Source organism: Paroedura picta, chromosome 12 (genome assembly GCF_049243985.1).
Source record: "Paroedura picta isolate Pp20150507F chromosome 12, Ppicta_v3.0, whole genome shotgun sequence".
Taxonomy (NCBI): domain Eukaryota; kingdom Metazoa; phylum Chordata; class Lepidosauria; order Squamata; family Gekkonidae; genus Paroedura; species Paroedura picta.
The window spans coordinates 51,652,759-51,676,077 of NC_135380.1; the positions used below are offsets into that span (position 1 = coordinate 51,652,759).

General features: G+C 48.7%; 1 protein-coding gene across 8 annotated transcripts in view; it reads left to right on the top strand.

The window, feature by feature from the left end:
* Positions 1-23,319, top strand: part of TSC1 (TSC complex subunit 1) — a 56,235-nt gene that overhangs the window by 20,132 nt on the left and 12,784 nt on the right. For 7 of the 8 annotated variants that reach the window (XM_077306716.1, XM_077306713.1, XM_077306714.1 and 4 more), the window contains 13 exons: positions 723-916; positions 2,388-2,491; positions 2,966-3,118; positions 6,988-7,132; positions 11,355-11,509; positions 15,526-15,599; positions 16,290-16,468; positions 16,951-17,060; positions 18,267-18,384; positions 18,518-18,633; positions 19,610-19,685; positions 20,791-20,892; positions 21,520-22,096. In XM_077306716.1, coding sequence (XP_077162831.1) covers positions 811-916; positions 2,388-2,491; positions 2,966-3,118; positions 6,988-7,132; positions 11,355-11,509; positions 15,526-15,599; positions 16,290-16,468; positions 16,951-17,060; positions 18,267-18,384; positions 18,518-18,633; positions 19,610-19,685; positions 20,791-20,892; positions 21,520-22,096 — 2,015 coding nt within the window. In that variant the 5' untranslated portion in view covers positions 723-810. The remainder of the gene's footprint in view (positions 1-722; positions 917-2,387; positions 2,492-2,965; positions 3,119-6,987; positions 7,133-11,354; positions 11,510-15,525; positions 15,600-16,289; positions 16,469-16,950; positions 17,061-18,266; positions 18,385-18,517; positions 18,634-19,609; positions 19,686-20,790; positions 20,893-21,519; positions 22,097-23,319) is intronic. The other variant, XM_077306718.1, reaches the window with a different exon arrangement.

The following is a 23,319-nucleotide window of genomic DNA, read 5'->3' on the forward strand; positions in this document are numbered from 1 at the left end:
GAAGGGACTTTTGCAACCGCTGCCTACTCCTTCCCCCTGATCAAAGACTTGTTGGGCCATTTGGGACAGGGAGTCAGCCAATGCCGCCAGTATACACAATACACAAAAGGCAATCACTTTTACTGGTTCATTTTCCCACCCAAAGCTGTAAATTTCCCAGAGAGCAAGTAGCCCCCTCCTGCAGGTGCCAGCCTGGGCTCGTGTCCAGGAAAGATAGTTAGGTCTTCTCGGCCTTGAGTGTTACACAGCTACCCTTCCCAGAGATAACACAAGCTAGCATAATTGTTACAAAAAACTAAATCACTACAGAGACAGGTCAGGGTTGTTACAGAGTCAGTGAAACAGATGCACATTGATACAAGATGGAACCACTTAGGTCAAGCATAAATCATGGCAATGATCACGGGATCCTGACACTGATTCATGTTCAATGTATGGTCTACTAAGACTCCTAGATCCTTTTTGCACATGCTACTGCCAAGACAAGTCTCCCCCATCCTATATTGGTGCGTTTGGTTTTTCCTACCTAAATGCAGAACTTTACATTTGTTCCTATTGAACTTCATTTCATTCAGTTTAGTCCACTTCTCGAGCCTATCAAGATCAGGGAGAGAGAGAGAGAGAGCTTCTCTCTGGCTTGTGAGTTTGCACAAGAGAAGCTGTGGGATTAGCAGGATGAGACCTCATAGAAAAACGTGGCTCAGGTCAGTGTCTGCCCTCAGTTTGACAGGAGCACCGATGACGAACTGGCTGAGGTCTTGCCTGGCATGACCGCAGTAGTATGTCCCAAGGCACATAGCACCTACAAGAATGGCTCAGCAAGGAAATGTTGGTGACCTCCTCGCCATGCTGGATTCTCCCAACCTGGTTGTCCTGGAAGAGATAACGACCGCATTTAAAGAGAACCTCAATTCAGGTAAGTGTCTTTCCAGCACCAGCCTTGTGGGATGTTTTGACCAGGTCTGCTTTAGGAAACTGCAGACTACAGTTCTGCTGTGTTTTTGTCTTGGTAGTTTAATGTTGCCTAAAATTGCCATTTTGTGACGCTGTTTTGAACACCCTTTAGAAAAGTGGGGTGTAATTGAGTGCCATTGTAATGTGGAACTTGTGTTTTGTACGAGGGCTGTTGAGAGTTGGCAGAATCCACAAATCCACCTTTTGGGCACCATCTGCAACAGAATTGTTCTGCAACCTAAGATGGGGCATAACAATACTGCCTGCACTAGACGAGACTGCCATTTGAGACGTTAAATAGCAAGCTCTGAAACGGCACTGCATCCCTGTCACGGAGTCCATGATGCAGTTATTGTCTGCTTTGGTCCCAAGGGAGGCACAGAAGAAGATTGGATATACAGATAAAAACTGTGTATGCGGAGGTTAAAGGTGGCACCCAGATATGACGATTATGAAGCCCATAGGCTGATTTCACCCAGCAGGCATCCACAGGATCTGAAGATGTGCCACCCTGATGCTATAGATTCTTTAGCTCATGATTTGGCTTTTGGTTAATATTCAAATTTATATTTATGTATAGTTTCTCAGGAGACTCAGGGCAGATTACATCAAAGTAAATTTACATATAAAATAGAATATACAGAACAGATTATACTTAATACCTTCATTCTATTTTGAGAAAGTTTTTCTGTGAAAAAGTTACTGCATACTCAGTAAAAAGAGAACTGAAATTCAGAACTGGTTAGCATTTTGCCACTCTTCCATTGACCACTGTGTTGCTGGCTTATGTTGTATCTCCCCAGCCTGGTTATAGTGACTGGCAAAGTCACTGTTGGGCAGGGGGGGGGGGTTGGCACCCCAAGAAATTGGCTTCCTGGGATACTTTATTTTCTTTGCAATGCACATTAATGTGTAGAAGTAGATTTTGCTCTCAGTCTTGTTAGGATAGTGACTTCCCCTAGTTAACCACTTAAAAAATATTGGTTAATGCCCCAAATAGAACAGCTACTAAATGTGTATCTGCCATGACTCCATAGTCGGAGGTACTGCCACAGGGCCTCCAATATCCGTGCTTTCCAAATGTCTCCTCAGATGTCTATTTACATGAACATCAACTAGTTTCAGGTGTGTAGCCCTAGTTGGTCTGAAGCGGCAGAATAAAGTTTGAGTCCAGTAGCATCTTTAAGACCAATACATTTAATTCTGGGCATAAGCTTTCATGTGCATGCATAAAACTTGGATAAGTTGGAAATTTGGAAGTAGGATTGTGCGGTTCGGCCACATTGGTAATCGCCGAAGCAGCCGAACCACACTGAAGTGCGCAGACCCTACTGGGAAGATGTTGAGCTGAGTAGCATTTAAAGTGTGGAAATACGTCCTGTGTGTGAATCATAATACTTTTTCTCTTCTTGATGGCTACTTGCCACCGGCAGACCGTGGGCCCATGCTCGTAAATACCTTGGTAGATTTCTACTTGGAAACCAGTTCCCAACAAGCATTGCACATCCTATGCATACTTCAAGAGCCGCATGACAAGGTAAAAAGCAAACACTCGTTGCCATAACAAGCCCCTTCTATAGTAACAGAGAGAACACTGAACAGAAAGGCACCTTAATTTTCTTCCTTGTTGCTGTACCGTAAGCAAACCTTTTTAAAAACGGAGGGCCGCTTTCTGTGCGTGGGAGCCGCTCTCCTGTGATGTGATTCTGGGCAGAGCCAGGACAAATGGGAGCAGCTCAGCCGCTGGCCTTCTTCCCTGGTGCTGGGCCATAAGCAGGTGACAGCAAGGGGCGAGTGAGGAGGATGGTTCCTCTTTTGTGGTCCAGGCAAGATGCACTTTGGAGGACTCTCTATCAGCCCCACAAGAAAGTTTAGTTGTACCATTAGGGAGCATTTTACCAGACTTCGACATACAACTTGAAATGCATGCAAAGTTCTTGTAATGGTTTTTGTCACAAGTTCTGCTCTTTTCTCTCCTCTCCTCTCCCCCTCCCCCTTCTATCTGCTTTAGCATCTTTTGGATAAAATCAACGAATACATGAGCAAGCTGCCTACCCGCCTCCCTACTCTTTCGCTACTTGGTCATGTGGTAAGACGGCAGCCGTCTTGGAAACACAAGCTTTCTCAAGCACCCCTCCTGCTTTCTTTGCTCAAGTGTCTCAAGGTATGGTCACACTGCTGTTGCAAATGCTGTTTGTCTTGGGTGTCGTTGGTGGTGCAATGATGGCAGCAAGGTCTGGATGTCTCAAATCGCTTTTGATCAATAAATGGCCGTGTACTTTGCCCATTGATTGATACATTCTTTCATAGCCATTAGAAGGAGTCCTGTACTTGCAGCATCCTTCTAGTAGGGCCCATATCTCTAAGAGGCCAGTTCATGTGATGGAAAATGCAGGCTGGGTCCGAGGTCTCCCCCAGTACATTCTCTGCAGCCCTTTGATTCCCTCCTTTGCCTCAGATAGGGGAATACGTGTGGGCTGGGTGACCTCTGCATAAGCCTGAGTCCAGTGTCACCCAACAAGCTTAATTCTGGGTGTAAGCTTTCGTGTGCATGCATGTATCTGAAGAAGTGTACATGCGAGCGGAGCATTATAGGAAAGTGGAGAGCAATAGTCTATTCAGCAGCGGAGGCAGAAGTTGCCCTACATGGAGTTGGTTCATTGCTCCATCTATCCCAGCACTGCTTCAAGGTCTTGAACAGAATTGTTCTCAGGCTCTGCAAGATGTTCACATTGGGCTTCAAGAAACTGATCCTGAACTCTCCTGCCTCAATGGTTAGCTGCTCCTTAATGACATTACAGCTGAATAGGAGTTGAAGGGCAGAGGAGAGGACACACAGTAATGGGTTTAAACTACAATGATATAGGCTAGATATCAGGAAAAAAATTTCGCAGTCAGAGTAGTTCAGCAGTGGAATAGGCTGCCTAAGGAGGTGGTGAGCTCCCCCTCACTGGCAGTCTTCAAGCAAAGGTTGGATACACACTTTTCTTGGATGCTTTAGGATGCTTAGGGCTGATCCTGCGTTGAGCAGGGGGTTGGACTAGATGGCCCTTCCAACTCTATGATTCTATGATCTGCAGCTGCACCGTCACTCCCATATAAGTCCAGACTTGGGTGACGGTCACGTCAACTTCCCTCCCAAGAACAAGAAGACGAATTGGTTCTTATATGCCGCTTTTCTCTACCTGAAGGAGGCTCAAAGAGGCTCCCAATCACCTTCCCTTCCTCCCCACAACAGACACCCTGTGAGGTGGGTGAGGCTGAGAGAGCCCTAATATTACTGCTCAGTCAGAACAGCTTTCTCAATGCTGTGGCAAGCCCAAGGTCACCCAGCTGGTTGCATGTGGGGGAACAGGGAATAAAGCCCAGCTCACCAGATCAGAAGTCCGCACTCTTAGCCACTACACCAAGCTGGCCCTCGCACGCAGTGTCCCTTGCCTAAAGGCTGCCATTGCTCGTATTCATGGATCCCCTTCCCCCTTGAAGGTGTTGATGGGTAAAATAAAATATTCCACGCTTGTACAGAACTTCACTGAGGGAATCTTGTTTACCAGTAGTCATCCTATTAAATGAATTTTGGAAGAGGGCATAATTAATTTGTTTAATACAGTCATCGACCAGCACATTTCCAACATAGAAATAAAAAACGCCTTTTTGACAATTAAATTGTTATACATTAAATCTGATAAAGCATACATTAAAAATTGTGCAGTCCAATCAACTGTGCATATGATGTCATACCTTTCAAACAGTGCAGTAAACTTAAATATAAAATAGAAATCTGGCTATAAAAGCTCCATTGTTAGCAGTTACTCATTGTTAGAGGTGATTTGCATTTGCTACAGTGCATGAGACAGTTGTGCCTATCGTCCAAGTGATGTCTCGGTGAAGGACTTTGAGCATAATGGAAGAAGCCTTCTAGAGGGTGAAAGGGTGCGAGGAGGGGCATGATTAGCAGTTTCATCTCTTCAACATACAGGGACAGGTAAAATGTGAGCATTTGTCTCTATTGCGTCTACTGAGCAGAGACAATGCCTTGACTGTGTAGGCCTTAAGGAGAATCTACCCTGAAGAACTGCTGGGAGGAGAGGATTAAATCTTGTCCTTGAGAGGAGGAAGAGACTATTAGCCCTCCCTGACTATGGGAATCTGATTCACGCTGGCCTGACACAAGTTGCATGTGAAGCTCAGCTAGCCTTCCTGGAACAGCCCCATGGCTGAGTCTTTCCTAACACTTTTTGGAAGCAAAACCTCTTCCTTAGCCGGTGTGGTGTAGTGGTTACAAATGGGGCTTCTAACCTGAAGAACAAAGTTCAGCTTCTCGCTTTTGCTTCCCATGTGGCCAACTGGGAGTCTTTGGGCTACTTGCAATTCTGTCAGCCGCTGTGCGACTCCTTCAGGTAGCAAAAAGTGAGATTTTCCCTTCTGTTATGGAAGATGGCTGACCTGCCCCATCCAAGGAATCTGTATCCACTTATGTTAGCCGAAGCTGTAAGGTTACATTGGCTTAATATCTACTGGCAAGCTTGGTGTAGTGGTTAGGAGTGCGGACTTCTAATCTGGCGAGCCAGGCTTGATTCCATGCTCCCCCCACATGCAGCCAGCTGGGTGACCTTGGGCTTATTGTAGCACTGATAAAGCTGTTCTGACAGAGCAGTAATATCAGGTCTCTCTCAGACTCACCTCCCTCAGATCCTCATGGCCCCCAGTTGCCCTGCTCTACCAACAAAGGGCATTTTGAGAGGATTTGCAAATAATTCCTATGATGCAGATAGTTACAATAATCTAGTTCCTCCAGATTGCCCACTTTGTTTCTTCACAGTCTATCTTCTAGCTTGCTTTATTGCTCTGTCCCTCTTCTCCATGCACATCTCTTATTTAGAAGGGCTTTACCTTCAGTCAAGTAATCCTTGCTGTAGCTTAAAAACACCCAAAAGCTGATGGGCACGCTGTGGACCTCGTTGCTTCCACCAACCCCCTTTTTCTCCTAGGCAGCTGAATAGAGAAAGCTTTTTGATGGGATGTAGAGAAACTTTTGGAATTTGGATCTCACCTTGATGCAGACCTACTTGTCTGAGCAGTGGCTTCCTTCAGAAACTTTGACATGTACACGTCTCAGCCAGCGGTATTGGAGGGGGCAAGAAACAAATTGAGCCCACCTCTTTGCCAGTTGTGTGGATTGTGTGTGGCTTGGTCAGGCAGTTGAGCAGGGGGAAAGTAAACACCATGCAACTGTGACCCCCAAGCTGGATCCACAGCAGTCTTTCTCTAGAGGAGGTCCAGGCAGTGGTGGCTACATGTGGCCCTTTGTCTTCTGGTTCAGGTATCTCAGAAAGCTGCCCTGTCCTGAATCAGATCTTTGGTCCATCAAGGTCAGAATAGTCTTCTTGGACTGGTAGCAGCTTTCCAGGGTCTAAGGTGGAGTCTTTTCCTCCCCTCCTGCCTGGTCCTTCTAACTGGAGATGCCAGGAATTGAACCTGGGACCTCTTGCATGCCAAGGAGATGCTCTACCAGTGAGCCACATCCCCTCCACATATCAATTTGCTATGTTTGTGGTGTCTGTTGAATTTTTTTGGGGTTGTGTATAGCTTCCACCACCATTGTGTGTCATCCTGGAATGGCATTTAACCCCAAAGGAGGTTACGCTGGCCTCAACCAGGGCCTGGTGGAACACCCTACCCAATGGTTGAGGCCTGGAAACACTATCAACATTGTGGTCTCCCTTCCTAAAGCACCTGAAACATCAGTCAGTACCCAACTACTGCAGATGCACTTTGTGTCCCCCTCTTTCTTGAGAGAAGGAGGCGGTCCTTCTGAAATGGCTAGATATTATTTTAAAATTAATCCTATTTTATGAGTTATCAACTTCTGTTGTTATATTTATGATGTGATGTTTATGATGGCTGTGAGCTGCCCGAGCCCCCAGGTAAGGCCAGCATACAAATGGAAAAATAAATAAACCTGCCTGTGATTTGTATCATTTACTTTGAGATTGAAGCTCTAAAGCGGTTGCTCTTTTCACCCTTCCTCAGACTGACTCCGACATAGTGGTACTCATCACCGGTGTGCTCGTGTTGATAACGATGCTGCCGATGATCCCTCAGTCCGGCAAGCAATACCTGCACGACTTCTTTGGCATCTTCGGGCGCCTTTCATCCTGGTGCCTCAAGAACCCAGGTGGGAATCTTCAGGGAGGGGCTCTTTGTATAGACAGGGTGATGCTAGTCTAGTCTTGGCCTGGAGTTTTGGGTCCTGGGCACAGGAGTTACCTTGCTGTATCCAGTCTAGTGTCTCCTGGGCAACAGCAGCCCACCTGGGAGCACGGGGGGAGCCCATGAACAGGCTATGCTAGTCATGGTGTAAGAAAACAGAGGCTAAGTCTTGGCATGGGACTTCCTGGTGGAGCAGGCAGAGGGCCCTGCTGGTTTAGCATCCTTACCGCAGTGCGCCCCTAAATAGCTGCCCACAAGTCAGGTATGAAAGCGAAAGACTTCCCCCTGCTCTTGGGCCTCTTGGTGGTGGACCATGGGTGTTCACTGCAACCCTCATGGCTAATAGTGGCTGATTGGTTTATTTTCAGTGAATTTGTTTGATTCCATCATGAAGGACCAGACTGGGCCTTTCCTCAGTAGAGCTCCAAAGTTGGTTCACAATCCTTGATGTTTGTCGTCCCCCTCCCCCTTCTGTCCAGTCGCAGACAACGTCTGGTGACGCCATTGGGTTTTCAAGGCGAGAGATGTTGAGAGATGGTTTCCCATTACTTGCCTCTTCTTAGCAACCCTCAGCTTCCTTGGTGGTCTCCCAGCCAGATGCTAACTGGGGTCGACCCTGCTTGGCAGCCAAGCTCTGACAGGATCCAAGGTCTGGCCTTTCCAGATCAGGGGACTTGATGTTTACTAACATGAAATAACCCCCCCCCCCAACTGAGCTAAAATATGACCCAACAAACCCAACCTTATCCCAGCAAAATTTAGCGTAATAAAAGTGAGCATGTGGAAGACCAAATAATACTCACTGGGGTTGGGGTTGGGTGTAGGAACATCATTCAAGGTGTGGGTAAAAAAAGAAGCAGGGCACCTGGAGTCTGAGGCTCCAGTGTGATTGCTGGGCATGCCCGGCTGCTTGTGGCTGCCTGCCCCTCCTTGTATGCAATCTGCAAAACCAGTCCTGCCCAGCAGATCTGAGTTGCTGGCCAGCCTGTTGTTGGAACCAGCATTGCAGCAGTTAACCTGATCCTATGTTGGGTGGGATGCTTGAAGTAATGACCAGCACCGCGAATTAGGGAATGGAAGCAAACAGGAGATAGCACAGAGCTTTCAAAAATGTCAAGAAGAACCAGCCAATGACTTTGCCACCATGTTCGATATTAGCCAAAGCTTCCAAATGGTTCTCAGTGGCAGCCCCATGTTACAGTGTGTTACAGGTAATCAAGGCAGAATGTGATTGCAGAGTGAATCTATAGCCAAGTCATGCCTGTCCTGGTTGCAGCTGGTGCTCTAGTCAAAGGGATTGCTTGCCCTGGAGGAGACCTGGACCTCCATCTATGGACGCCCCGTGTCCCTCAGGGGCAGGGCAGGGCACCCCATGCCCTACAGGCTGTGATTCGTCATCAGTCCTTGTTGGTCTGAATTGCATTCCATAGCTAATAATACTGTCTGTAGCTAATGGTAAAATCTTCCATACTCAAAGCACAGTTCTGAGGCCTCCCTGTGATGAAATGATTCTGTGGTCATTGGGTAGGAGGCGGTCTCTCTGTCCATGCTCTTTCTGGCAAAGAAGAATTTGCTGTGTTTGGGTGGATGGTCTCACACCAGTTGGCTTGCCATTCCCCACAGCACTTGAGCCAGTGAGGCGATGTGGCAGTTTCAGCCTCCTCTTTCATGGCTCTGTTTTCCAAAGTTTTTTTCATCTGGTCCAGATGAAATGCACCCGAGAGTACTCAAAGAACTTTCCAGAGAACTTGCACAGCCCTTGTCCATCATCTTCGGAACCTCTTTAAGGACTGGAGATGTCCCGGAGGACTGGAAAAGAGCAAACGTTATTCCGATCTACAAAAAAGGGAGGAAGGATGACCCGGGAAACTACAGACCAGTGAGTCTGACCTCTGTTGTGGGGAAGATAATGGAGCAGATATTAAAGGGAGCGATCTGCAAACATCTGGAGGACAATTTGGTGATCCAAGGAAGTCAGCATGGATTTGTCTCCAACAGGTCCTGCCAGACCAACCTAGTTTCCTTTTTTGACCAAGTAACAGGTTTGCTGGATCGGGGAAATTCGGTTGATGTCATTTACTTGGATTTTAGTAAAGCTTTTGACAAGGTTCCCCATGATGTTCTGATGGATAAGTTGAAGGACTGCAATCTGGATTTTCAGATCGTTAGGTGGATAGGGAATTGGTTAGAGAACCGCACTCAAAGAGTTGTTGTCAATAGTGTTTCATCAGACTGGAGAGAGGTGAGTAGCGGGGTACCTCAGGGTTCGGTGCTCGGCCCGGTACTTTTTAACATATTTATTAATGATCTAGATGAGGGGGTGGAGGGACTACTCATCAAGTTTGCAGATGACACCAAATTGGGAGGACTGGCAAATACTCCGGAAGATAGAGACAGAGTTCAACGAGATCTAAACACAATGGAAAAATGGGCAAATGAGAACAAGATGCAATTTAATAAAGATAAGTGTAAAGTTCTGCATCTGGGTCAGAAAAATGAAAAGCATGCCTACTGGATGGGGGATACGCTTCTAGGTAGCACTGTGTGTGAACGAGACCTTGGGGTACTTGTGGATTGTAAACTAAACATGAGCAGGCAGTGTGATGCAGCGGTAAAAAAGGCAAATGCCATTTTGGGCTGTATCAAAAGAGGCATCACATCAAAATCACAAGATGTCATAGTCCCATTGTATACGGCACTGGTCAGACCACACCTGGAGTACTGTGTGCAGTTCTGGAGGCCTCACTTCAAGAAGGACATCGATAAAATTGAAAGGGTACAGAGGAGAGCGACAAAGATGATCTGGGGCCAAGGGACCAAGCCCTATGAAGATAGGTTGAGGGACTTGGGAATGTTCAGCCTGGAGAAAAGGAGGTTGAGAGGGGACATGATAGCCCTCTTTAAGTATTTGAAAGGTTGTCACTTGGAAGAGGGCAGGATGCTGTTTCTGCTGGCTGCAGAGGAAAGGACACGCAGTAATGGGTTTAAACTTCAAGTACAACGATATAGGCTAGATATCAGGAAAAAGTTTTTCTCAGTCAGAGTCGTTCAGCAGTGGAATAGGCTGCCTAAGGAGGTGGTGAGCGCCCCCTCACTGGAAGTCTTCAAGCAAAGGTTGGATACACACTTTTCTTGGATGCTTTAGGATGCTTAGGGCTAATCCTGCGTTGAGCAGGGGGTTGGACTAGATGGCCTGTATGGCCCCTTCCAACTCTATGATTCTATGATTCTAAGTGAGGTCTCCTGTTAGGTATGACACATGGGGCAGGGGGCTTCAGGTATACAAAAAAAATAGATCCAGGTGGGTTGCCGTGTTGGTCTGAACCTTGCCATCTTATGTGCTGAGCAGCCATTGGAAGTAGCAGTGGGCCTTGGCTTTGTGCTGCTTTTTTAAAAGAAAAAAATGTGCAGAAACAAAGTAAAGGGAGATATTTATTAACAGTGAGTCACCTGTTGTTGCAACCTCAGTAATTTTTCTGTCCAAGCCAAGTGCAGTGATACATCCTAAGTCCTCCCGGGCTTCAGCAAGAGGAATTTGAGGATGTATGCTGTTTTTGCAATTTCCCTGTTTCTGTGGGAGATGTGGCTCATGTCCTGTTTTTTCACATCCTGCAAAGAACTAAGCCTAATGTTTGGACTATACTGCTGCAGGACACGATAGCCAACTGCTTAGAAATTAAGTTCCAGTCAACTGAAACCACACTTCTTCTTTTCTTTTTTGTATTTTTGGAGGCACTGCTTGGACAGTGATTTCTGTGCTTGTGTTTCTGGCAGCAGCCAGTAAAAGTAGTGCTTGATGGATTCTGTGCTGCTAAAAGAACCCAAGATATATATATATATTTAAATTGCAATGAATACACAGTTGTGTAGTTTCAGTTATATTCCAGTTGTGTATCTTCAGTTAATTCAATTTCTGTAGGTCATGGACAAGACATGAAGGGGTGTCCAGGTGCTTAAGCCCCCCTCTACTGGGAATTAATATTCAGTTTCCGTGATATAAGCAAATATCATACAAAATTTTCAAATCTTACTTTGCATCCGTAAGGGCTAGAAACATGCCTGCTCACTTTTAAAATGTGGTAGGAAAGATGTCACAGGGTGCATAGTGCCCTTCCTCATGATTTCCAGAGGTTCTCTGCCAAACATGCAGTGATGTCATTGTAACCCTGCCCTCCTTTTCTCCCTAGGTCATGTGGCAGAGATCTACTTAGTTCACCTCCATGCCAGTGTGTATTCCCTTTTCCACCGCCTATATGGAATGTACCCTTGCAACTTCGTTTCATTTCTGCGCTCTCACTACAGTATGAAGGAAAACTTGGAGACTTTTGAAGAGGTTGTCAAGGTAAAGGGGAAAGAATCCCACGGTTACATTTCCATTGTTGATGTGTCATTGGAATTACCTGATGTCTGCACCAGTAATCTTTGGCTGCTCGCCTGCACATAGCAGCATCGCTTGCAGCAGATAAAGTGAGGCTTTGCTCCTGAGCAAATACAAAAAATAAAGGAAAAACCTCTTAATCAGATTAATTGTCAGCATTTGGGGTTGGTAGTTGGGGGGTGGAGGTACATGGTCTTCCTAATCTTGAAAAAAGTTAGAATGCAAAGTAGTTGCAGAGCGTCAGCTGAAACAGGGCGGAATAAAGTCCAAAGAATAAATAGTTAATATTTATAGACACATTTATTTGCTGTCCTCTCTGGGGACTCAGGATGGCTCACAACATCATGTTGTTGTTGTTGTTGTTAGGTGCAAAGTCGTGTCCGACCCATCGCGACCCCATGGACAATGATCCTCCAGGCTTTCCCGTCCTCTACCATTCCCCGGAGTCCATTTAAGTTTACATGTACTGCTTCAGTGACTCCATCCAGCCACCTCATTCTCTGTCGTCCCCTTCTTCTTTTGCCCTCGATCACTCCCAGCATTAGGCTCTTCTCCAGGGAGTCCTTCCTTCTCATGAGGTGGCCAAAGTATTCTTCAGGATCTGGCCTTCTAAGGAGCAGTCCGGGCTGATCTCCTCTAGGACTGATCGGTTTGTTCGCCTTGCAGTCCAAGGGACTCGCAAGAGTCTTCTCCAGCACCAGAGTTCAAAAGCCTCAATTCTTTGACGCTCGGCCTTCCTTATGGTCCAACTTTCACAGCCATACATTGCAACTGGGAATACCATAGCCTTGACTAGACGCACTTTTGTTGGCAGGGTGATGTCTCTGTCTAGATTTGCCATAGCTTTCCTCCCCAGGAGCAAGCGTCTTTTAATTTCTTTGCTGCAGTCCCCATCTGCAGTGATCTTGGAGCCCAGGAAAATAAAATCTGTCACTATCTCCATTTCTTCCTCATCTATTTGCCAGGAATTGAGAGGGCCAAATGCCATGATCTTCGCTTTCTTGATGTTGAGTTTCAAGCCAACTTTTGCACTCTCCTCCTTCACCCGCATCAACAGGCTCTTTAGTTCCTCTTCACTTTCTGCCATTAGAGTGGTATCATCTGCATATCTGAGGTTGTTGATATTTCTCCCTGCAATCTTGATCCTCTAATCCTGCCTTTCTCATGATATGCTCCACATATAAGTTAAATAGGCAAGGCAACCGTCTACAGCCTTGCCGAACTCCTTTCTCAATTTTGAACCAATCAGTGATTCCATGTTCAGTTCTCACTGTTGCTTCTTGACCTGCATATAAGTTTCTCAAGAGACAAATAAGATGCTCTGGTATTCCCATCTCTTTAAGAACTTGCCACAATTTGTTGTGCTCCACACAATCAAAGGCTTTAGCATAGTCAATGAAGCAGAAGTAGATGTTCTTCTGGAACTCCCTAGCTTTCTCCATGATCCAGCGTATGTTGGCAATTTGATCTCTAGTTCCTCTTCGGCTTCGAAATCCTGCCTGTACTTCTGGAAGTTCTTAGCTAGCATGAGAAAGGAGTGCAATGGTGCGGTAGTTTGAATATTATTTGGCATTGCCCTTCTTTGGGATTGGAATGTAAACTGACCTTTTCCAGTCCTGTGGCCAATGTTGAGTTTTCCAAATTTGTTGTCATATTGAGTGTAGCACTTTTACTGCATCGTCTTTTAAGATTTTGAATGGTTACATTAGAATGCTGTCACCACCACTAGCTTTATTGTTGCTCAGACTTTCTAAGGCCCATTTGACTTCACATTCCAGGATGTCTGGCTCCAGGTCAGTAACCATCATGGTTATAAGGGATGTTAAGCTCGCTCTTGTATAGTTCCTCTGTATAATTTTGCCACCTTTTTTAAATCTCTTCTGCTTCTGTGAAGTCCCTACCATTTTTGTCCTTTATTTTACCAATCTTGCATGAAACCTTCTCTTCATATCTCCAATTTTCTTGAAAAAGATCTCTGGTCCTCCCCATTCTATTGTTTTCTTCCATTTGCTTGCACTGTTCATTTAAGAAGGCATTCTTATCTCTTCAAGTTTTTCTCTGGAATTCTGCATTCAATTGGGTGTATCCCTTGCCTATCTCTTTCTCCCTTGCCTTTCACTTCCCTTCTCTCCTTAGCTATTTGTAAAGCTTCCTCAGACAGCCATTTTGCTTTCTTGCATTTTTTTTTCTTTGGGATGGTTTTAGTTGCTACCTCTTGTACAGCGTTGCGAACCTCTGTCCATAGTTCCTCAGGCACTCTATCTATCAGATCTAATTCCTTAAATCTATTTGTCACCTCTACTGTATATTCGTCAGGGATATGATTTAGTTCATACCTGAATGGCCTGGTGCTTTTCCCAACTTTCTTCAATTTGAGCCTAAATTTTGCATCAAGAAGCTGAAGATCTGAACCACAATCGGCTCCTGGTCTTGTTTTTACTGACTGTATAGAACTTCTCCATCTTTGGCTGCAGAGCAAATCCTCAATCTGACAATCTGACTGGTGATGTCCCATGTGTAGAGCCGTCTCTTGGGTTGTTGGAAAAGTCTGTTTGCTATGACCATTGTATTCTCTCGAAAAAATTCTACCAGCCTGTGTCCTGCTTCATTTTGTACTCCAGGACCAAACTTGCCTGTTATCCCAGTTATCTTTTGGCTTCCTACTTTAGCATTCCAATCCCCCATGATGATGAGCACATCATTTTTTGACGTTGCTTCTCGAAGATGTTGTAGGGCTTCATAGAACTGGTCAACTTCATCCTCTTCAGCAGCAGTGGTTGGGGCATAGACCTGGATTACTGTGATGTTGAATGGTTTGCCTTGGAACTGAGATCATTCTGTCATTTTGGGGATTGTATCCCAAGACTGCTTTTCCTACACTTACTGATTATGAAGGCTACTCCATTTCTTATGCGAGATTCTTGCCCACAGTAGTATACCTGATGGTCATCTGAATTAAATTCACCCATTCTTGGCCATTTTAGTTCACTAATTCCTAAAATGTCGATGTTCAGTCTTGTCATCTCTTGTTTGACCACGTCCAGCTTGCCTTGATTCATGGATCTGACGTTCCAGGTTCCTGTGGAATAAAAATCTTTACAGCATCGGACTGTCTTTTCGCCACCAGTTACCTCCACAACTGAGCGTCCTTTCGGCTTTGGCCCAGTCGCTTCATTCATTCTGGCGCTACTCGTACTAGCCGTCTGCTCATCCCCAGTAGCATATTGGACACCTTCCGACCTGAGGGGCTCATCTTCCGGCGTCATGTCATTTTGCCTTTTGGAACTGTCAATAGAGTTTTCATGGCAAAGATACTGGAGTGGTTTGCCATTTCCTTCTCCAGTGGATCACCTTTTGTCAGAGCTCTCAGCTATGACCTGTCCGTCTTGGGTGGCCCTGCACGGCATAGCTCATAGCTTCACTGAGCTACGCGAGCCCCCTTGCCACGACAAGGCAGCAATCCTTGAAGGGGGGCACAGCATCATAAAGTACATAAATAGAATAAATCATAGGCCTAAGAATTTAATAAAAATGACTAGAAGAAAAAACATTGAACCCAGAAATGAAGCAATAAATTGCCCGATTCTCTCTTTCCTGTGGGAGAAGGCAGGGGGAGGTCACAAGAACCCTTTAACTTAAGTCTCATTTGGTGGGTTTTGGTTGGGGAGGCTGGCTGTTCCAGGTCCTGTTTTGGCCTCAGCCATAGGCCTGGCAGAACAGCTCTGTCTTTCAAGCCCTGCGGAACTGATTAAGGTCCCGCAGGGCTCTGATCTCATTTGGTAGAGCGTTCCACCAGACCGGGGCCAGGGCCAAAAAAGCAGAAGTATAAGGTTTGGCGAGGAATAGGGTTGAATCCAAGGCAGGGTGTGTAGGGAGCTAGAGGGAGCTACTAGGGAGCTAGATAATTTAAGCCTGTTTGCATCCTTGGCCAGCTCTGCACCCTCAACCCCCCCCCCTTTTATCTTTTTCTATCTTTCCAGCCAATGATGGAACATGTGCGCATCCATCCAGAGCTAGTGACTGGATCCAAGGATCATGAGCTGGACCCTCGAAGGTATACCCTTTCCCTTCTCCCGAGAGGCTTTTAAAGATGTTCCTTGGAAGGAGATGGTGGCAAGGGCCAAGGGAACAGACAGGGTGTGCGTCCCTCCTGTAGCTAGTGCATCCCCCCCCATATTAAATAAATTTGGCTGCCCCGGCTGCTGCTTGGCCTGGGCATATCAGAACTGTTTAAACAGACATGGCTGGAAGTTTGCTCCATCCTGATTTTAGACCTCCTCAGGAAAAGACCCTTGGTATGAAAGTGATAAACCGATCACTGTTGGTGAGAACGGATTGGCTGCAGCTTCTGGTGTAGATGTTTGGCTAACCTGGACAGCTGTTTGGTAGGACTAGTCTTTGGTTCTGGTTATTAGCCTCAGCATTCATGTATCTTCCTTTAGAGCAGCCTTTTCTAACCAATTGACCATGGAGGTACCCCAGAAATATTTCTCAGACTTTGATGTACCAGGAAATGGTGTCAGCTGGCCATGTCCCCCCAGAAGTGAAAGGAGCCTGAGGTTTAAATTGCTGGGGCCCTGGCCCTCTCCTCCCCTCTAGGGGCATTATTGGCCACTTTGGGGTGGGGTGGGGGTGTCCAAATGGCAGACTTTAAAAAAAAATTAAAAGCCTTTTTCTTTCAAAGGGCCCTTATAAAGAGATGTCTGCATGTTAAACTGTCTGTCTGTCCCTGCCTCTGAAACAGGTGGAAGAGATTAGAAACCCACGATGTTGTGATTGAGTGTGCCAAAATCTCCCTGGACCCGGCGGAGGCATCCTATGAAGATGGCTATTGCTCTGTGTCCCAGCACTCGTGTTCTCACCTGCAGCATCGCCCAGCCGACCCCGATGGCAGCCCTTACGTTACTTGGCACAGTAATGCTGGTAAAGTTCTGTGACTCTCCCTGCTGGGTGAACAGTAGAGTAGATGTTTTTATCTTGGGAGCCTTGTGGGGGTTTCTTCTGGTTTTCAGGGCAGGTGTTCTGCCTGCCTTCAGGGAATTCTGCACTTTGGCAGACAGCCATGCCTAGAAACTGAGGCAGGAATTCGCCTTCATGGACTCCCCAATGCCCTTCTTAGGCAGGGTTTGAAGTTCTCCTTTGGTAGCCACTAGAGCCTCCCCAGCCCTTTACTTGGCCCCCGGGGCTGAGAAGTACAGCAACCAGCAGACTGGCGAGCGATTGAGGATGTAGTTGAGGAACCCTGACAATCAGCATGATTACTGCCAAGGCACCGTCTCGGCATCAAATGTGGAAGAAGCTGCATGTCTGTGTGAAAAGAGACAAATTCTGCTGTGTGAAGATGAGTAAAAGCTAACGCCTGCTCCCCTTTCCTTCCATCCTTTTTTCTTTTTCAAAATATCCAGGCATGTCAACCTCGACCCCTGACTCTCGCTCTCGGCTAATGCACATGTCAGGGCAGCTACCTCAGATCCTGAACCCTCAGTCCTCGTGTCCGTCAACGGAGCCTCCGCAGGTAACAGGGCGTGAGATGCATGTCCATTGGAGGGGAAGGGCAACAGAGCGCAGGCTCCGCAGGGACTCCTACTGGGCCTCTTCCAGCTCCCTGGTGCAGCCTGAGGCCCTCTGGCGGGAGGGCTGCAACCTCCCCGTGGGTCAATGTGCTTGCCTCTGTCTCTGGAATGAGTAGGGGAGCGGGAAGGGACTCTTCACTTGGCAGCGTTGGTGCTTCAGGTGAAGAGTGATGCCGAAAGGTTTGGTACTCCTTGAGTGGAGGACCTTTTCAGAGGGTGGCCACCTTGATCGGTGGTAGAACAGATAGATTTGAACCCAATGGCACTTACTTGTTGCTGCTACTGGACACAAGTCCTGTAGCGTGGCAGAGGTCTGGGAGGCTGAAGCCTGTAGGGTGGTGGGTAAGAGCTTCTGCTTTAAGAGGGTTTCGGAGGCAAGTGGCCACCGACAGGTTGGGCTGAAATGGGCTGGGAGGGTGGTCAGGTGACTGGGGGTTGCAGGCCTGACGCAACTGGGCGGCAGCACCTTCAGGCTGCCTGGCATTGGGTGCTTAGGGCCACCCTTTCCCCTGTGGGGAAATTGGCATGAGCTGGGTGGAGGGCTTGGGTCACCAGGCCGTTTAAATCCGATGCCCTTTTTCTTGGCGTTCCCAGCCCCCCATAAAGGATGGTCAGCACCGGGCAAAACGCTGAGAGCCCAGAAAGCACCTGCCACTTGGCTGGCCACACTAGACTCGCTGGGTCTGGCATGAAGAACCTGCTTTACAAACCTGGCACCCCTGGGCCACCTGTGAGAATGTGGGTAGGGCCCGGTGGGGGGTTGGTCCAGCAAGGCTTCTGGTTGGCCCTGGAGATTTGATTGCCTGTGCAGTGTGTGTGTTTTCAAAAAAATAATGCTTTAGCAACAGCTGCACCACAGGACCAGAATCTTCACAGTGTAGCTGGCAGGAAGCGGCAGCAGCTGTATTGTGGCTGCACCCCCCCCCCCCCCATGTTGTGTCAGAGTGCCCAAAGCCGCTGCTGGGTTCCAAAAGGTTGAGGATGTTGCTGTGCACAGTAGACACTGCATCTTACAGAGGCTGGTGTGCCAGTAGTAAATTAAGTGTGCCAGGCCCTTCTTCATCCCCTTCACATGACCCTCGCCCCACTGCCGTTGATTTCGGGTAGCTGCATCATATCTCCTCGTATCCTTGCAACTCCCCCTCTAGGCTAACTTCTGGAGCCCCTCTGCTGTCTGTGGCATGACCACTCCCCCCACGTCCCCTGGAGTTGCTCTGGAGCCTTCACAAGCCTCATCCCAGCCTTACAAGTTCTTCGGCACATCTGGTAGGTCTGCCAAAAGGAGGGCTTGGCCATCGGGAACCAGTGTTGCTCCTCGGGTGCCGAGTGGGATTGTGCTTATGGGGTGAGCAGTGCCAGGGAGGGAGAAGAGGAATAATCTCTTTGTCTGTCTGTTTAGCAGTTGGGAAAGGAACGCCCTCAGGAACGCCCGCCACCTCCCCCCCTCCGTTGTGCATTTCAGATGAATTTGTTCATGTTTCGACTCCTTCCGCTGCCACTGCGCTACCCAGGAAGGTAACTGTGAAATTTGGCGCTGCTTGCCAAAGCAAGGTTTCCTCCTCTGGGCTGTAGCCTATGAATGGATTAGCAGCTCCTTGGTGGTTTTGAAATGCTTTGCTTTGGCCAGCTAACTTGCTTGCTGTAACAGCTGGCAGTGCAGGGTCAGTTAGAGGGTCTCCTGATTGGCATTTTGAAGGCGGAAGGATGTCCATGGGGACATGTTTGGGGGCACCCTGGTGTATTCTGCACGGAATCAAGCCAGAGCTCAGCCTCCTTGGGAGCACAGGATCTACCCACAGAGCCTGCCTGCCACACCCCTCTATGGTGTGCTGCGCTGCGCTGCCCCTGCCTCCTCCCAGTCAGCATTGGCTGGCAGGTCTGGGCAAGCTGCTGAGGCTGCATTATGGGGAAACTGTCTTCTGTGGGGTTTTCCGCGTGCAAGGTACCTGCTGCTGCATTGGACCACAGCTCTTTCGTGGTATGTTGTTAAGACGCCCCCCCCCCCGCCCAAGACCTCCTCCAGCAGCCCTTCCCTCTGCTCCTTCTCGAGCACCAGGAATGCAGAGCCTCACTGCCCCAATCAGAGTTTTCCATCTGAGACTGGTGGTGAATCGCCACTGATGGACCTCTGCTTCAGTTGTCTGTCCACTCCCCTCTGGACGCTGCCTGTGCTTGTCCCTGCCACGACTTCCTGCGGCAGGGAATTCCATGTGTCCGTGACTTGTTGGGTGAAGGGCGACTTCCTGTTATCTGTAGCTTCATCTTTCGGTCTTGCAGTGCACTGATGCTGTTGAACTGCCTGTCCCCACAAGGGGAAAGCTTCCTGACCAGCCAAGGGAGCAAGTAGATTTTGCTCTGACTTTCACAATAACCCTCTTTGGCCATGCCTTCCACTTCAAGGGGGGAAACCGGGCCCTGTGTGCCACTTGACCAACGGCCCGTGTTGTAATCCGTGTGCCAACTGCTGCCTAAGACCTTCCCTCTCTCCTAGGAGGACAGACTGGATCACGGGAGGCCTTCCTTGCCCCGGCAACAAAACACTGTCCTCAACAACATGAAGGCTCTAGGTAGACAATGTTCTTTTGCTTCCTCTTCCTTAATCAGCTTGACTGAGCAGAGGTGGTGCTGTGGCTGCACTGTAGGGCCAGTAAAATGACAGGATTGGGGGGGGGGGTTGCCTTCCTGGAGCAAAAGGGGCATGTGACTGAGGAGTGCAGATCCCTCCTTGTGGCCCCTCCTTCCCCTGCACTTTTGGCCAAGCCAAGGCCATTTCTGCCTCTGAGTGTTGTTGATGTGAGAAGCTGCAGGCAATCGGGAGGCTCTGTGCCCCTTGTGGTCAAGCAAGATTTAATGTCCGACTGACTAGAATGCATTCCAGGCCATCTGCCCAAGGAGCTTGCACAGTGGCATTCTGAATGAAAGGAGGTGAGGAAGAGTCTGCGAATGTAGCAGCACCATTTAGTCTCGATGACCTGACAGCTCAGCCGGCTTCTTGGGGGAGTCTTCATCCACGACACCTTTGGCCACCCTTTAGCCGTGGTTGAGTAGCGTGCAGTTGTTGGCTCTCCCCCTGGTTTTCACTTGGCACGCCAAGGGCAAAGTGGGCCTTCTGGCCAGCATGGCTTCAGGTTGACCATTGGAGACTTCGATTGGCTCGGCAGATTTTAAAGACCATTGCTGCCATGCTGGCACAAGGATCTTCACCATCAAAGGTACTCTGCAGCTGCCATTTCGTGGCTGTCCTCCCCGTGCTGTGTCAGAATTCTCATGGGGCCTGCAGGCTCCATAAGGCTGGACTAGGACTTCAGGCTGGGGATCAAGGAAGCAAGATCCCTGCTCAGCATTAAATACTGCCACGGCTGATGTCGCTATTCCTCCCTCCCTGAAACGGTGGCCAGATGTGCGGCAGCTCTGATTTAGCCCACTGAGCTCCTGTTTGAAGCTTCAGTGGCTCCTTCCACAGGGCTTTCCACCAGAAAAGGAATTTCTGTCGTTTGTTCTTTTCTTCTTTGCCGAGCTTCCTTATTAAACCCAATTGGGAATGAAGAGGTCCTTGGGCAAATGTCATTAGAGAAGAGGGTCGGGGAGGGGGGGGGCATTTGGCTTTATGGTGTGACGGTCCTTGTGTTGGTGGCTTGAGCCTCACTCTCTTTCTTTGTTTTCTCCCCACAGACTCTCATGGTAGCAAAAGTTCTGTAACTTTAAGCGATCTTCCTAACTTCTTAGGGGACTTGGCAGACTTGGAAGACAGCGTCGAGAAGGACAAAGAAGAAGGTAGCGATCTGGATGCTGCAGCCTTGAATGCAGCACTGCTGGGAGAAGGATGTGTTCTGTTCTGTTCCAAAGGTGGAAGCAGCTCATGAGAACTGCACACACTCTCCTCCCAGGGGGAGATGAAGGCTGCCCTGTCTTTGTAGTCATGGCATCAGCCATAGGCGCTATGATTTTGTGGGGCTGGAGCATGGAACACAGAATTCAGCCTCCCAAGAATCATAGTTTTCTTTATTTTTTCAAGCAAGTTTTCTAGCTCTCATGGCAAGAGAGCTCTAGTATAAGCCAGCCTTTCTCAACTTTTACCATTAAGAAACCCTGAAGCTTTGTGGAACCCCAGAAGTGATGTGGTCGTGCAGAATATGCTTGGGGAGCATTGCTGTGGACATGCCCACCCGGGGTCCCTCCCCTTCCCACCCCCTCCAGGGCCATCATTCACCATTCTGGGAAGGGAAGTGTGTTGACATGATCACCTGATAAATGTTTTAACATTTTCTAAAATATATACAAAATTGACTCCCACCCATTTGGGCAACTCTTCCAGGGCCACCAAGAAACCCGAGGGTTTCACAAAGCCCCGGTTGAGAAAGCCTGGTGTAAGCGGAGCTTCTCTTGACTCCTTCTCCACAGATGCCATATCGAAAGAGATCTCTGAGATCACCACAGCAGAGGCTGAGCCCGTGGTGCCTCGGGGAGGATTTGACTCTCCTTTTTACCATTTCAACGAGAGTCTTTCCGTCTCCCAGAAGAAATCCCAGTCGGCAGCCTCCAGCACGCAGGGACTGATCCTGAACTCTGACCCCGTGACGCCTGGTCTGGACCAATCCGGGATGGAGACTGCAAGGGAGACGCCGAGGCAAGCCTTCACGCCCATAGACCGGCCCGGGCGAGACGCCGAAGACCATCCTGCTGGGAACAGGGAAAGCCGGGCCTCTGCAGAGACGAGCATTGTCACCCCCAGCCCTTACAAGATCCCGGCCCGCAGGAGACCAGGGCTGGGGAGGGAGCAGTCCCCCCATTACGAGCACCTCTTTGAGGTGGCTTTGCCAAAGACCGCCTGCCTCTTTGTCAGCAGAAAGACAGAAGAGCTGCTGAGGAGAGCTAAGGGAAGCCCGGACGAAGATGGGGCTTCTGCCGCCTCCCCCATGGAGGTGCTGGACAGGCTCATCCAGCACGGAGCAGACGCCCACAGCAAGGAGCTCAACAAGTGAGTGGCACTTCCATTCGCCTGGCTCAGCGGGCAGCAGGGCCTGTGTTGGACTTTCCCATCTTGCTTCCGAGGGCAGGGACTGGGCTGCCGGCTGTGGCCTGCTTCCCGTAGGTTAAGAGCCTGAGCGTGATTTCCTAGCCTGGCTTTTGCATGCAGGGTTGGGGTTGGGGGATGGGGGAGAGGTGGGGGGCAGGGGGAGGGACAATTGGTAAACCCGTGGGGGTGTCTTATATGGAACCGGGCTGTTTGTCAGTCACAGCCTTTTCCAACCTTTTGACCATGGAAGGATCTCTGACATAACTTGGGGGAACCCTTCAGAGAAGTGGGCGTGGAAACCAGACGCAGGGCCAGCCAGTCAGCCAGCCAGCGATCAGTTGGTCAGTTGTCATTTCCATTGTGGAGAAAGAGACTTGGCCTGTAGCGCAACAGGGGAAGTGAACCCCCGGGACATCTGGGAAAGGCCCTGGAGCCCCTGGGGAGCTCTCACGAAACCTGGTCTATCAGCTTCAAGGGGGAAGCCGCGTCGGTCTGAAGCAGCAGAACAAATTTAGAGTCCAGATGTAGAGCTGCCTGGTCTCAGGGTTAGTATTGTTCACTCAGGCTGGCAGTGGCTCTCCGGGGTCGCGGGTGGAGGTCTCACCCATTCCCTGCCCCCTGACCTTTTTCACCGGAGGTGCCACGGGTTGCATCTGGGAGCTTTTGTTCTGCCGCTGAGCCATGGCTTTTCTTTCTCCACTGCTGGGTTACTGTTTGGGATGGCAACGGGGGTTCACAGCAGTGTGCTCGAAACACACGCAGTTATTCTGCTTCTGCCTGGGATGGGAGGGGAGGTGGAGCTTATCCAGATCTTCTCCCTGAAGTGAGCAACTGAATGTGCCAGGGCGGGGGGAAGCAGCCGGTTCCTCCACTTGGATTTTGAAGCTAGGCAGTCTACGGGGATTATGTTTCGGGAGCCAGCACAGTCTGGTGGCTAAGAATGGTGACCAGGCTTGATTCCCCACTCCTCCACATACAAGCAGCTCGGTGACCTTGGGCCAGTCCCAGTTGTTTTACAGCAGTTCTCTCTCAGTCCCACCTTACCTCACAGGGAGAAGAAGGGAAAGCTGCTTTCCGATTCCTTCAGGGATTAAAAAGCGGAGTATAAAAAACAGCTGTTTTTCTTCTCTCTCTCTCTTTTTGGATTGGAGCTGTTTGTGCCCCGCTCATTTTCACTCGTGGCA